At 41.4% G+C, this 13,130-nt stretch overlaps 1 protein-coding gene across 1 annotated transcript in view; it reads right to left on the bottom strand.

Moving 5' to 3' along the window:
• The window catches only part of LOC139444291 (kelch-like protein 14), a 32,270-nt gene extending 24,123 nt beyond the window's left edge, over positions 1-8,147 (bottom strand). The window contains exons 1-2 of the mRNA XM_071225225.1: positions 7,763-8,147; positions 1,436-1,622 (exon numbers count right to left, since the gene is read on the bottom strand). Of these exons, the coding sequence (XP_071081326.1) occupies positions 1,436-1,622; positions 7,763-8,138 (563 nt within the window). The 5' untranslated portion in view covers positions 8,139-8,147. The remainder of the gene's footprint in view (positions 1-1,435; positions 1,623-7,762) is intronic.
• Positions 8,148-13,130: the final 4,983 nt, after the last annotated feature.

The raw sequence follows: 13,130 nt of genomic DNA, 5'->3' as shown, positions 1-13,130 counted from the left end.
AAATCGAAACCGCCACAAATAACAACAATGTCAGTGTGTTCGAAATATGTGAGAAAACGTTGTTAATGTGTTGTTAAAATGTTGTTTTGTTTCTTTATTGTTTCACGCAGAACCCATCATTCGATGATTCGAGATTCGATGAGATGCATCAATCAAGTTAGCGTACGTCACCGGATCCCGTTAGTTGCCTCTTACCAGAAGCATGGGTTGCTGGAGATGGGACTGTCGTGTTGTTACCGTGTTGTTGCAGTGTTGTTACAGTGTTGTTACCGTATTGTTGCAGTGTTGTTACCGTGTTGTTACCGTATGGTTGCAGTGTTGTTAACGTGTTATTAACGTGTTGTTACAGTGCTGTTTCCGTGTTGTTACAATGTTGTTACAGTGCTGTTTCCGTGTTGTTACAATGTTGTTACCGTGTTGTTTCCACGTTGTTTTGGTGTTGTTACCGTGTTGTTAACGTGTGGTTACCGTGTTGTTCACGTGCTGTTACAGTGTTGTTAACGTGTGGTTGCAGTATTGTTTCCTTCACATGTTACAGTGGCGTTTCAGGGAGGATGTTGAAAATATTTCCTGAAATGAGCGTGGTGATCTTATTTCATTCAGCAGTCCTTTTAGCTCAATACGTTTAAGGGTAATCATCATATCGAACGCTGGTATATTGTGAAAATAAAAGCTAGTCCACAGAGAAATATGATTTATAAAAGACCAGTTTTAGACTGGCATCCCTGGGGAGGGGCAGAGGTAACGACGATGATGTGGTGGTTGTGGTGGTGGCAGTGGTAGTAGCAGCAACAGGAGTAGGGATGTAAGTGGTAGTAGCAGTGGCATCTGTAACAGCGGTGGTAGTAGTGTGTGTGGTGGTAGTAAAAGAAATAGTTGTGGAGGTCGTGGTTGTAGAAGTTAGTGGTGGTTGTAGTTGTAGAAGTAGAAGTGGTTGTGGCAGTTATAGAAGTAGTGGTTGTAGTTGCAGGAGAAGTTGTAGTATTGCGGTGGTTGTAGTTGCAAAAGTAGCAGTGGTTGTGGTTGTGGTTGTGGTTGTGGTTGTGGTTGTAGAAGTAGTAGTGGCTGTGGTTGTTGTAGAAGTAGTAGTGGCTGTAGTGGTTGCAGAAGAAGTAGTTGCAGAATAGCTCCAAAGTACTCCATGTTTGCTTCTCCAACCCCATACACACGCCACCTGTTTCCTGGAATGTTCTTGTCGCAAATTAAGAAGCCGATAGCTTGGGATAACTGGCTTTGCTGATGTTGTGTCACCTTGATCTATCCTGGCGTCCCGACTCCCTGCTCTTGATATTAACCACTGGTTTCTGATTGCTTGATGGCGTCACTGTCCATACATTACACTGTACCCAGCCGTTGTGTACGTATTACCTCTTGGCTTCGATATTTATCAGTCATTTGCCTTCTGTTTTTAATTCATATACTAAAGCATACTCACCAGAAAACATTTGAGCTTTGATGCTTCAGATTGCTTATCCCTCCGGAGACATACAGACTGTCCCCCACGGAGCATGAGGCGTGGTCAGCCCGGGGGCGTGGCAGCCCCTTGACGTCATTCCATGTGTTTGTGCTTGGGTCGTAGCGCTCCACAGAATCTGTTATACGGCCTTTCTTAGTCTCTCCGCCTAAAACAATCCAGCAGTCAACTCAATAGTTTAACGGTCAATTCATAATTCAACAGTCAGTTTAACATTCTAACAGCGAATTAAACATGTACAGCTAAGGATCATTACAATAACTCAACAATACTACCACGGCTTTGAAACCTCGATTCTTATTTCAGGTTTCAAATCACAATAACCACTGAGCGCTTGAGTGAATGGTGTTTTATTGAATATGGCGGTGAGCGATAGAGTGAATGGTGTTTTATTGAATATGGCGGTGAGCGATGGAGTGAATGGTGTTTTATTGAATATGGCGGTGAACGATAGAGTGAATGGTGTTTTATTGAATATGGCGGTGAGCGATTGAGTGAGTGGTGTTTTATTGAATATGGTGGTGAGAGGTTGGGAGAATGGTGTTTTATTGAATATGGCGGTGAGCGATTGAGTGAATTATGTTTTATTGAATATGGTGGTGAGAGATTGAGTGAATGGTGTTTTATTGAATATGGCCGTGAGCGATTGGGTGAATGATGTTTTACTGAATATGGCGGTGAGCGATTGAGTGAATGGTGTGTTATTGAAAATGGCGGTGAGTGTTTGAGTGAATGATGTTTCATTGAATATGGCGGTGAGCGATTGAGTGAATTGTGTTTTACTGAATATGGTGGTGGGCGATTGAGTGAATGGTGTTTTATTGAATATGGCGGTGAGCGATTGAGTGAATTATGTTTTATTGAATATGGTGGTGAGATTGAAAGAATGGTGTGGTTTTTTTAATATTGCGGTGAGCGATTGAGTGAATGGTGTTTTACTGAATATTGCGGTGAGCGATGGAGTGAATGGTGTGCTATTGAAAATGGCAGTGAGTGATTGAGTGAATGGTGTTTTATTGAATATGGCGGTGAGTGTTTGAGTGAATAGTGTTTTATTGAATATGGCGGTGAGCGATTGAGTGAATAGTGTTTTACTGAATATGGTGGTGGGCGATTGGGTGAATGGTGTTTTATTGAATATGGTGGTGAGCGATTAAGAGAATGTTTTTTACTGAATATGGCGGTGAACGAATGAATGAGTGGGGATTTATTGTATATGTTTGTGAGGGAATCGGGTTTTCTTGAAAATGGCGGTGCTCGATTGAGTGAACAGGGTTCCTTGAAATAGTAGTGAGCGATTGAGTGAATAGAGTGTTTCTGAATATAGTGGGAGTGTGAGTGAGAATCCACGTCGTAGGGGTAGGGTGACACCAATCAACCAAGTCACCGATCCTGACCACCCGCTCCAGAAAGTCGATTCTACGACCAGTATATGTTTGTAAAAAATTGGTAGATACGTCTTATGGTTAAAGCGTTCGTTCGTGACGTCCGAGTTCGATTCCCAACATGGGTACAACATATGAAAGAAATCGAGATATGACATTTCTGAAATATCGACAAACTGGCGTTAACTATATTGCCGCAAAGAAAAATGGTGACTTAATTATACATCTGCCAAATATCACAGATATGTACGTTACCTTTACATTGCAATAGGCTGCAGAAAACTTCCTAGTCACTCATATCGATCGTTGATTGGTTAAAATTCCTGTAAAATCTGTCTTCGTAAGTAAAATGTCAGGATTAGCATCATCAAGGAACCTCTTAGAGACCGAAAAAGGATTTATGTTTGTAATCAAACACTAATTTTTTCTTGATTCAGTTTCCAGTTTAATTTTAGCCGCTTTGACGTATGCGCTGCTCTTTCTAGCTTTTATGTGAGTCATACAGCCTCACAGAAATGTAGGTGAAATCCATACATCACAGGAACCAGTGTTACTGTTACAATAGAATGAACATTTATTTCAAGTAAATTTGTATTTAATTATTATATAGGGTATTTATATCCGGCTCACGTGCTGGTAAGAGGTGTGTTGAGACGTGGTCAAAAACATGTGATGAGATGTGTGCTGAGTTATGTGGTCAAATGTGGTCAAAACCATGTGGTGATATGTGTGGCGAGAGGTGGTCAAACACATTTGGCGAGATATATGGTGATACGTGGGCCACAACATGTGGTGAGACGCGTCAAATGCAGGTGAAACATGTGGTGAGACGTGGTCAAACCTCAGGTGGTGAGATGCGTGATGAAACATGTGATGAGACGTGGTCAAACGCAGGTGGTGAGCCGTGTGGTAAAACATGTGGTGAGACGTGGTCAAATGCAGGTGGTGAGACGTGGTCAAATGCAGGTGGTGAGACGTGGTCAAATGCAGGTGGCGGGCCGTGTGGTGAAACATGTGGTGAGACGTGGTCAAATGCAGGTGGTGAGATGTGTGGTGAGACGTGGTCAAATGTAGGTGGTGAAATGTGTGGTGAGACGTGGTCAAATGCAGGTGGTGAGATGTGTTGTGAGACGTGGTCAAATGCAGGTGGTGAGATGTGTGGTGAGACGTGGTCAAATGCATGTGGTGAAACATGTGGTGAGACGTGGTCAAATGCAGGTGGTGAGATGTGTTGTGAGATGTGGTCAAATGCAGGTGGTGAGATGTGTGGTGAGACGTGGTCAAATGCAGGTGGTGAGATGTGTGGTGAGACGTGGTCAAATGTAGGTGGTGAGATGTGTGGTGAGACGTGGTCAAATGTAGGTGGTGAGATGTGTGGTGAGATGTGGTCAAATGCAGGTGGTGAGATGTGTGGTGAGACGTGGTCAAATGTAGGTGGTGAGATGTGGTCAAATGCAGGTGGTGAGATGTGTTGTGAGACGTGGTCAAATGCAGGTGGTGAGATGTGTGGTGAGACGTGGTCAAATGCAGGTGGTGAGATGTGTTGTGAGACGTGGTCAAATGCAGGTGGTGAGATGTGTGGTGAGACGTGGTCAAATGCAGGTGGTGAGATGTGTGGTGAGACGTGGTCAAATGCAGGTGGTGAGATGTGTGGTGAGACGTGGTCAAATGTAGGTGGTGAGATGTGTGGTGAGACGTGGTCAAATGCAGGTGGTGAGATGTGTTGTGAGACGTGGTCAAATGCAGGTGGTGAGATGTGTAGTGAAACATGTGAGGTGACGTGGTCAAAAACATGTGAGATGTGTGGTGAAACATTCTTAAATACATGTGGTTGGACGTGCATGGTCAAAACTATGTGTCGAGATGCACATACATATGTGGTTCACTTGGGAGTTTTAATTGATTTAAAGTAATGAAGCTCGTTCAGAATTTTTGGCAGGAAATAGACGTGCTTTGCAATTGGTTACAAGGTCTTGTCACAAGTTTTTGACACTTTTTGAAGTTTTAGAAGCGACGTTGGGACACTATTAACGAAAGAGGAAAGATGCATATCCGGAAACGACATGGTTTATTTAAGTAACTCTTTTTTTATACAGAAAAAGATAACTACACTAATAATATTAAAAACCGCTGAAAATCTATCTAAACGCATGACCACTGATGATGATACATGACATCATACACAGTCTACCCGCTGGCTCCTCCCCATCAATTCAGAGAGATCAAATAAAATAAAATCAAGGTCCTCATATCAGTAGCTAATCCTAAATTTTCCAGCAAATCAAAAACGGCGTGAAAATTTGCTGAAAGGTTCTTTGGTTTTCGTAGCGTTTCTTTGAAAAATGGGCACCTCTTGAGGCAGTTAAGCAGAAAAACGCAATCAGATCAGCTGTGCTGACAGATTCCTGCTAACACTCAAATGAAGCGTCGCACGATAGCTTATGCCCCACGAAATTCCTACACATCCTCATCTCTCGGAGGAAATTAAAGTCTAAAAGGAATTTCCCCGAGTGAAATGTTGTGAGTGGTCGTCAATGCACTAAGAAGTGATTCAGGGTTTAGCGCGGCACAACGTTTCCATAAATTGAATGTTGAGGACAATATTCATAAATTATGCCCCTAAACATCTGCCGTCATCCCCCGGGGACCATTAACCTTAGACCGGGGCAAACGGGTTTCCGGGCAGCGTTGGGTGAGCCTGGCAAACAGTCACTGGTAGAGAATCAGCAGCAAGCAATTATCATTAGATCCCGTTCGTAAACAAATTATTGTCCAGTAATGGTAGAGAATCTATTTAGAACCTATTGCAAATCAAACTCGTCTTTATGAAAATAAAAGCCACAAACCCCTTTCCATATTCATAAGAAATCTCTGCCAAAAGCAGAGTCGATTATATGATTCCGACTTTTATTATCATGAGCATGCGTTTTTGAATCACTTTCAAATAGCTATGATATCTTCAATTGGTGTTTGAGAAATCTGTATTATGTGTACGTACGTATGTATGTATGTATGTTTGATATACACAAATAATATTAACATACTTATTAACTTACTTACACTTACACGCGCTGTCATCGCGGACCGTCTGTCTAAGAAGGCTTAGCTCTACGATTGTCGTAACCTACTTTGTTTACTTACAAAAAACTGTCGATACTCTAATAACGCCTTGACAGCTTTTTGAAATTGGCCTTGAATTATTAACATTCAGCGTATATTAAATGTAATCAACTGGCTCGTCTCAATCAGGATCCCGTTATGTAGCGACAAAATAAAAGCTAAAAAATCCTTAACCATAACCATAGGATTGAGTGAGTGAGGATGGTTTAAGGCCGCTTTTAGCAATATTCCAGCAATATCACCAGAAACTGGATCCACATAGTGTATCATGTAGGGAATCGAACCCGGGTCTTTGGCGCGACGAGCGAACGCTTTAACTGATAGGCTCCCCCACCGCCCCCATAATCATAGGAAATATCCATTATACCTTTAAGCCAACTACGCATATCACTACGACAATATGTTCACATGAGGGCACGGGTGGAGCTACCGTCCTAAGCGCCTTAATTCGCTGTGTTGAGCCCCTTGGGGACGCCACACTCATATCGTCTGATAGCTAGTTCGAATCACAGATTTCCCTCGATTATTAATCTTAGTTTGTCACAACAGTACCCATGCGTGGGCGTCATCATAAACTGCCAGGCAAAGGATAGGAAACACTTAAAAAAAAAACTCGCCTAAATTGCGATCCCCCATGTTCCTTGAGCCATGTGCACGTCACCTGTTGTGGGATACTCATTGATGTGGTGCATGTAACATTGCCTATGATACCCCATCTTCCCATGGCAAGTGACTTGACTGACAATCAAAGTCCAGTTTCCACCCTTGCCGAACTAGGCTGAAATTATGGGTGCAGATTTCGGTCGATTGCAGGATTTGCCATGTGTACCGCTAACTCGGCCTTAACAAATATGTTCCAAATCTTTTCATGTTCTTAATCAAGGTGCTCACGTGATTTGAGGCACGTCGCGAAGTAAGACGCGTTTGATCACAATATAGATTTCGATCTTGACTGGTCTCCGCCCTTTTGTTTGAAGCACATGCAAGTCATATGAAAGGTGGAATCTGATTGGTCAATAGGGGGGACATAGAAGGGACGTAACTCGTCATAATCACTGGTGGCGCTAAGTCCGAGCCCAGAGATTCCTACCTAGTTCGGCAAGGGTGGAAACTGGACTTTTACAGTCAGTTAACTCCCTTGCCTCGGGAAGATGATGATTCCCGTATCATATACATCACCATCGCTTAACCATTACTTGTTTGTTTCATTTTTAGCCACCATCAAGCATGGTTGTATACTAGTTTAGTTGTCAATCCAACATGACACAGCTCGATAACGCTTACCACTGTTCCAATACCAGGAGCAAGGGTATGGTGCTAGACTAACATTTAGTCTCTGAAATCCTATATTACACAATATCCTTCTTGACTCTAAAAATATATAAAAAATCCCTATGCTGATTTCAGAGTGTGGAATGGAGCTAGCCTGAGCTGGCTAGACTTGCTTTTGTATGCGTTTCTAGATTAATATATTCCTCTTAAAATAAATATATTCCTCGGTCATGGTGAATAGAGCTAGCTTGAGCTGGCTAGACTTGCTTTTGTATGTGTTTCTAGATTATTATTTTTTCATTAAATAATAATATTCCACGGTCATGGTGCAGGACTAGTATGGTGCTGACAGGCCAAAATTTGTAATCAGGGCGAATCTTGGCTGGAACCCAGCGCCCACGGAACGTGGTTCGACCGATGGATGCAACATCAGAACATGGGGCCTTCCCGACTCAAATGATGAACATATTCTCCCGTGGATTGTGCGACGGCATTAAAAAAACATTCTTACCTATAACGTAAACATGGCTGCCAACCACTTCCGCCGAGAAGCGACACCTAGGACTCTTCATGGGACATAACTTTTCCCAGACGTTGGTAGAGGGGTCGAACCTACTGACATCAGCTACATGCTTGCCAGTCTCCCAGTCTTTACCGCCCAGTATATACAGGCAGTTGTCGAGCACGACGACACGGTAGCTGCAGATGCCTTTGACGGCGTTCATGGTGAAGACGTTCATCTTGGGAAAGATATGAGACGGATGCTTGGGATCGACCATGAAGTAATTGACTCGGGGACTTCCGGAGGCTTTATCAAACAGGAAGAGGAAGTCGTAGGCCTGCGAGATCTCAGAAGGAGGCTCGTCTTTGACTTCCAAGTCCTTCATGATGAGATCGAGTAAATTGGTTGGATTTTTTTCTTTCTGAAATTAATACGAACACATTTTTAAACATATATTTATGTAACATTTTCTGTAAAAATAAACGTCTTGACTACAGAGATGATTGATTTTCTTGAGCGACATACGTAGACATAATGTGCCTAGGATGCTTGGTGACGATCAAACAACCTATGTAGGAACAACGAACTCGCTGGCTATTCGGGTGTTCTTAAACCGTATAACACTGGTTGTATCTTGAAACATTGTTCACGTTTCAAGCAAAGTTCCTGGTTTCATTATCGTTTTTCAAGAGTGTATGGTCAAGAGTCCAAGTCGGTTTCGTTTTCACCATACACGTGTAAGAAAGAACAATGTAGACATTTCATATGACTAAAAGAGCAATAATCGAGTTCGAGAAAGAACAGTTTGCCATGTTTCGTGTTACAAGAAAAGAAATAAATACATTAGATTTTCTCGCAGGTTCCATATTTTGGCGGCAGTGGTCATTCTCGCTTCCTGCAACCCTTACTGCTTGAAGACCGCGACAGTTTAATACTATAGCAATGTTTATTGCAAGAAAATGTTAGGGAGGATGTTTTCGCCCCGATTTTAGCAATATTCCAGCAACATCACAGCAGGGGACACGTGTAAATGGGCTTAACACACTGTACTCTTGTTGAGAATCGAACCCGGGTCTTCGGCGGACTAGCAAGTGCTTTAACCACTGTGCTACCCCATCTCCCTGACCGAGTTCATCCCTGAACGCGGGCGTCCCGGTTGACAGAAAGGCGGTGTGTGTTGCGTAGTGCATGCTTTGGCTAGTATAATAGTTTAAATTTCACGACTCTACATTATGTTTTATAATTATTAATCAATCCTCTTTAAAGCTGGGATATTATCGGATTCGCCACGTTCATTGTTTAACAAAAGACTTTATTTTGCATTTAATCCAAACTACACTGAATTTATTGTTGTGTCTACCTATCAATCCTAATTTCAGATGATGTCTAATCTCTACTGGATTGCAACAATTTGTTATGACTGTAATTGTAAACTTGTCTGGACAGAAACATAGGCTGTAATTATCAGCAGTCAATGCGAGACTTAGAAATAGTAGGGTATATTTAGTCCATGTCTCTGTCTCGCAGTCCCTGAATCATATTATATTCCCTTGTGACCAACCTTTATTGTTATGCTATAGCCCTAAATGAATCAAGTCTAGATTTTCCCAGTTTCCTAGTTACCTCCACAGATCGATAGCATTAGCTGAATATTTTGATTTAGGAAATTTTATTTCCAATTTGGGAATGTTAACTGACATTTGTTGCAGAGTTGGGGTCCAATATCGCCCTCTTAGCCGGTTTAGGTATATTCCTGGTATATCAGTCATATCATGAGGTGTCTTCTGAGTAGGGGACTGAGTTTGGTTTACCGCCGCTTTCCAGAGTATTTCCCTATGTGATACAGGTCCAGGTAGATTAAAACTTTGATGAAATGTAGGAAAACGTTGATGTTGCTGACATACACAGAAACAAAGCCATGACCCTGGCATTCGAACCCTGCATTTCTGGCAAGCCCAAGGTATGGAAGTCTGCATTCGTCTTATTCAAACAACCATTATAATTGCTTTTCATCTGTTTTCATCTGCCGGCTATATCCATTAGAATTATGGCAATAACATTTGAACATCTGAATTTCATAACCCACGTGTTGTGTTTTCATTATTTATTTTTATCATTTTTATCAACTTTAATTAAAGTGCAGAATATTATTCCAAAAACATGAAAACGCCATGACTCACGGAGCACTAAAACAGATGGCCTCCTTTAGAACTCACGTGAAATAATTTCAATTTACTTTACCGACTTTTGCACCTAACATTCACGTTTCATCAAAGTCATCCGCCATTACCCGTGGTAAAGAGACAATTGTTCGGGAGAGAAAAATCGATAGCGATGATTGTGACGAACTTTGTCAACTGTTGCGGCTTATGGATACATGCGCTCGGCGTGCGTTTGGGAGGTATCCCACCCTCTTTCTTCCCCGTGTCTACAGCATCCCAGAGACTAATTGCCTAGGTGTAACCATCTCTTGTATTCATTATTGATGGTTTAAGAAAAACGAAGCTTGTGCAATTAACTTATGAGTCATCTGGTAACAAAGACTTGCCTCCCTGTGTTGCTGCCAGGCATTCTACGGGACCATGTTAAAACAAACGAAATCAGGTGAAAAAATGATCGTCTTTGTTTGTTGTTTGACAATTCAGGTATGGATACGTGTAGCAGAAAGAGTCTTGTTTGAGAAACTCCGTGACGAAGATTAAAACAGGATGGCGGCGAGATAGGGTTATGTTTTGTCAGAAAGCAGTCCACGTGTTTGACAAAGTCTTTTCAGCGAAAGCTGGTTGGGGAATAACGGTGAATAGGGATAAATCTGGATTGGTTTATTATCGAAGGATTTAATTACAGGTAGAGATAAAGCAAGTTGTTAGGGTAATGTGACTCATATGCAGGTAATCTTGGGAGCAGGCGTGGCGAGATTACAATGGCTTTTACGTGTGTTATTTTTTTCGGGGTTTTTTTTCAATTAAATATTCTTTTCAAATTGTCCGTTACTACATTCGATGACGCACTAAGGATTGTGATGTTTGGCAGGATATACTGATTGATTATCTTCTAACTGGCAATGACATTGATATGCTGAGGTTATAATCACAAACACATCTTGCACCATTATACCGTTCTTGATATGTGATGATCATGATTGATTATCAGTGTACGACTTGTACATGTTTTTCCTATTATTCACGTTATCGTCGTTATCATCATGATTATAACATTGTGTACTGTACAATTACAGTTTTTAAGATAAAGACGATGATGATGCTGATTGATGATGATGCTGCTGATGATGATGATAGTTTATCGTTTTTGTCCATTTTATGACAACAGTCAATTGTGTGAACGGTTGCTCATAATTCAGATTTTGTTACTGGTATGTTGATGAAATTAATAATGATGGAGACGACGAAGAACATGGCGGTGACACTGCTGCTATTGTTGTTGCTGCTGATGATGATGATCGCGATGTATATGACGATTATGACACTAGTTATGTTTACTGTCTTGATTAACGGAGTGCATTCACCAACGATCATAAGCAACAAACCGTTCATTTAATTACGTCTATTATATACAGTTCAGACTTTCAAAATCCGTCGCTCCAAAAATATTTCATGAACTAATTCATCGCCATTGTAGCTGTGCAAAGTGCAAATCCGTCGGCGATTAGTCGAACTTGCATGTACATGTATTAGATATAAACAATATTTGGGGTGCATACCACCCGTTCACAAAGACGACATTAGCCTAGATTTAACACCATTAGTATACATAAGTGATATACTTAAGCTCGATGAGTCATAGAACCTCCCCCCCCCCCCCCCCCCATACCCCTCCCTCCTTCCTCATGCCCTTCAGCCACGACCTCCCTGACATGTACAATGTCAGTGTTTGTTGACACGAACTGATATACAAGGAAACGTTCAAGGAAAGGGCAATCGCGCACATAGGTAAGGTAAACAGTCTGGGTCAAATCAACGTAACTACCAACCAATCAGAGACCAGTTATCGGGTTTTCCCCTTGTCGATGTGTGTCTATAAATAGCTTCAGGGAAGCCAGCTTGAAGATGATGTCATCCTTGCCCCGATAATGAGTTTGAGGCTGACATTTTGTCAACAAACATATAAGCTCGTGCTGGTGACTTGCATTTTGGGTCACACGACTATTGGCAAGTAAATAGACACGAAAAAAGATATATGTCTAAATTTGTTGATAGTCACGTTCAGTGGCCACACGAAACGCAGGTTACTATAGCAACCGATTGAACAACAGCAGGCTGTGTGGTTTAGTTGTTTGTGTTTTTTGTATGTGCATAAAATTGACAGTTATTCTGCAGCGTTTTGCAATGATATTAAAGAGTGTTAAGTTACTGACTACTTAGCAAATCTGCTGGATTCATCCTGGATGAGGAAGTGTATTACTTGCATATGCAAGTATGCGTAAAGGAATTTAACCCTTTTCACATCACGGTTTAATCAGATGAATATAATGCAGTGATATTGATGCATGTCCGTTTAATACTGTTTGACAACCAATGAATACAAATGTCATAGCTCGGTAGTCAAGGACCTTGCATTGATGCGGTTTAAGAAGCGGCGCACACCCAAAGACTGAAATTGAGAGCTTGCCATGACACTAAATAGAGGCAGATACCATACACGTAATATTTACATAATATTATTGAACATAAACACGAAAATTAGGCACCAGGGGGTCATGCTTCTTCGTTGAGGGGGGCAGGCGTGTCAATATCACTGATGCACTAATGATGTTATTGACAGTTCGTGTGAGTTGCACGTGAAACATTTACAGATGTAGTTTGAAGATTTCTGTTAACTATGCGTCATTTATTGGGAAAAACACCTGAGGAACAACGGCATCTGGCGAAGGTGAAACTAGGTCTTACTACGTCATCCTAACCAGTCCACACTGGCTCAGACTGACTGCTCCTCGCCACAAGCAGGCCAAATCAGGTTCGCAGATTGTCAACACGGTGTTGACGCAAAGCGTACCCCTCATAAAAAAATTGCTGCAGCGTTTTTATCGTTATAAATATTTCTTTCATATTGTTTAAACTTGTACAAACAATGCAGATATTTATTTGCAATATAAATCCACAACCTGTTGTTTCCTACTGAGATTAATCTGCAAATGATTGCATTTTACTACCAATAAAATAAATTTGTATGTTTTTTTATTTGCATGTTAAATCAGCCTCTAAATTTAGCATATCACATCATTTTGCAATAAATCGATTTGGCATGATTTTCTGTGTCATTGCCCGTGGGAACGGCATGGGGTTTTAAAGCCATACAAAACACACGCTGCGAAAAATTGCATATGAAGCCACTCTTCAAATATGATTGGTGCTTTATA

This window comes from Haliotis cracherodii, unplaced genomic scaffold (genome assembly GCF_022045235.1).
Source record: "Haliotis cracherodii isolate W230 unplaced genomic scaffold, xgHalCrac1.p SCAF_5, whole genome shotgun sequence".
In the NCBI taxonomy this organism is placed as follows: Eukaryota; Metazoa; Mollusca; class Gastropoda; order Lepetellida; family Haliotidae; genus Haliotis; species Haliotis cracherodii.
This window is presented reverse-complemented; position numbering and strand designations above follow the sequence as displayed.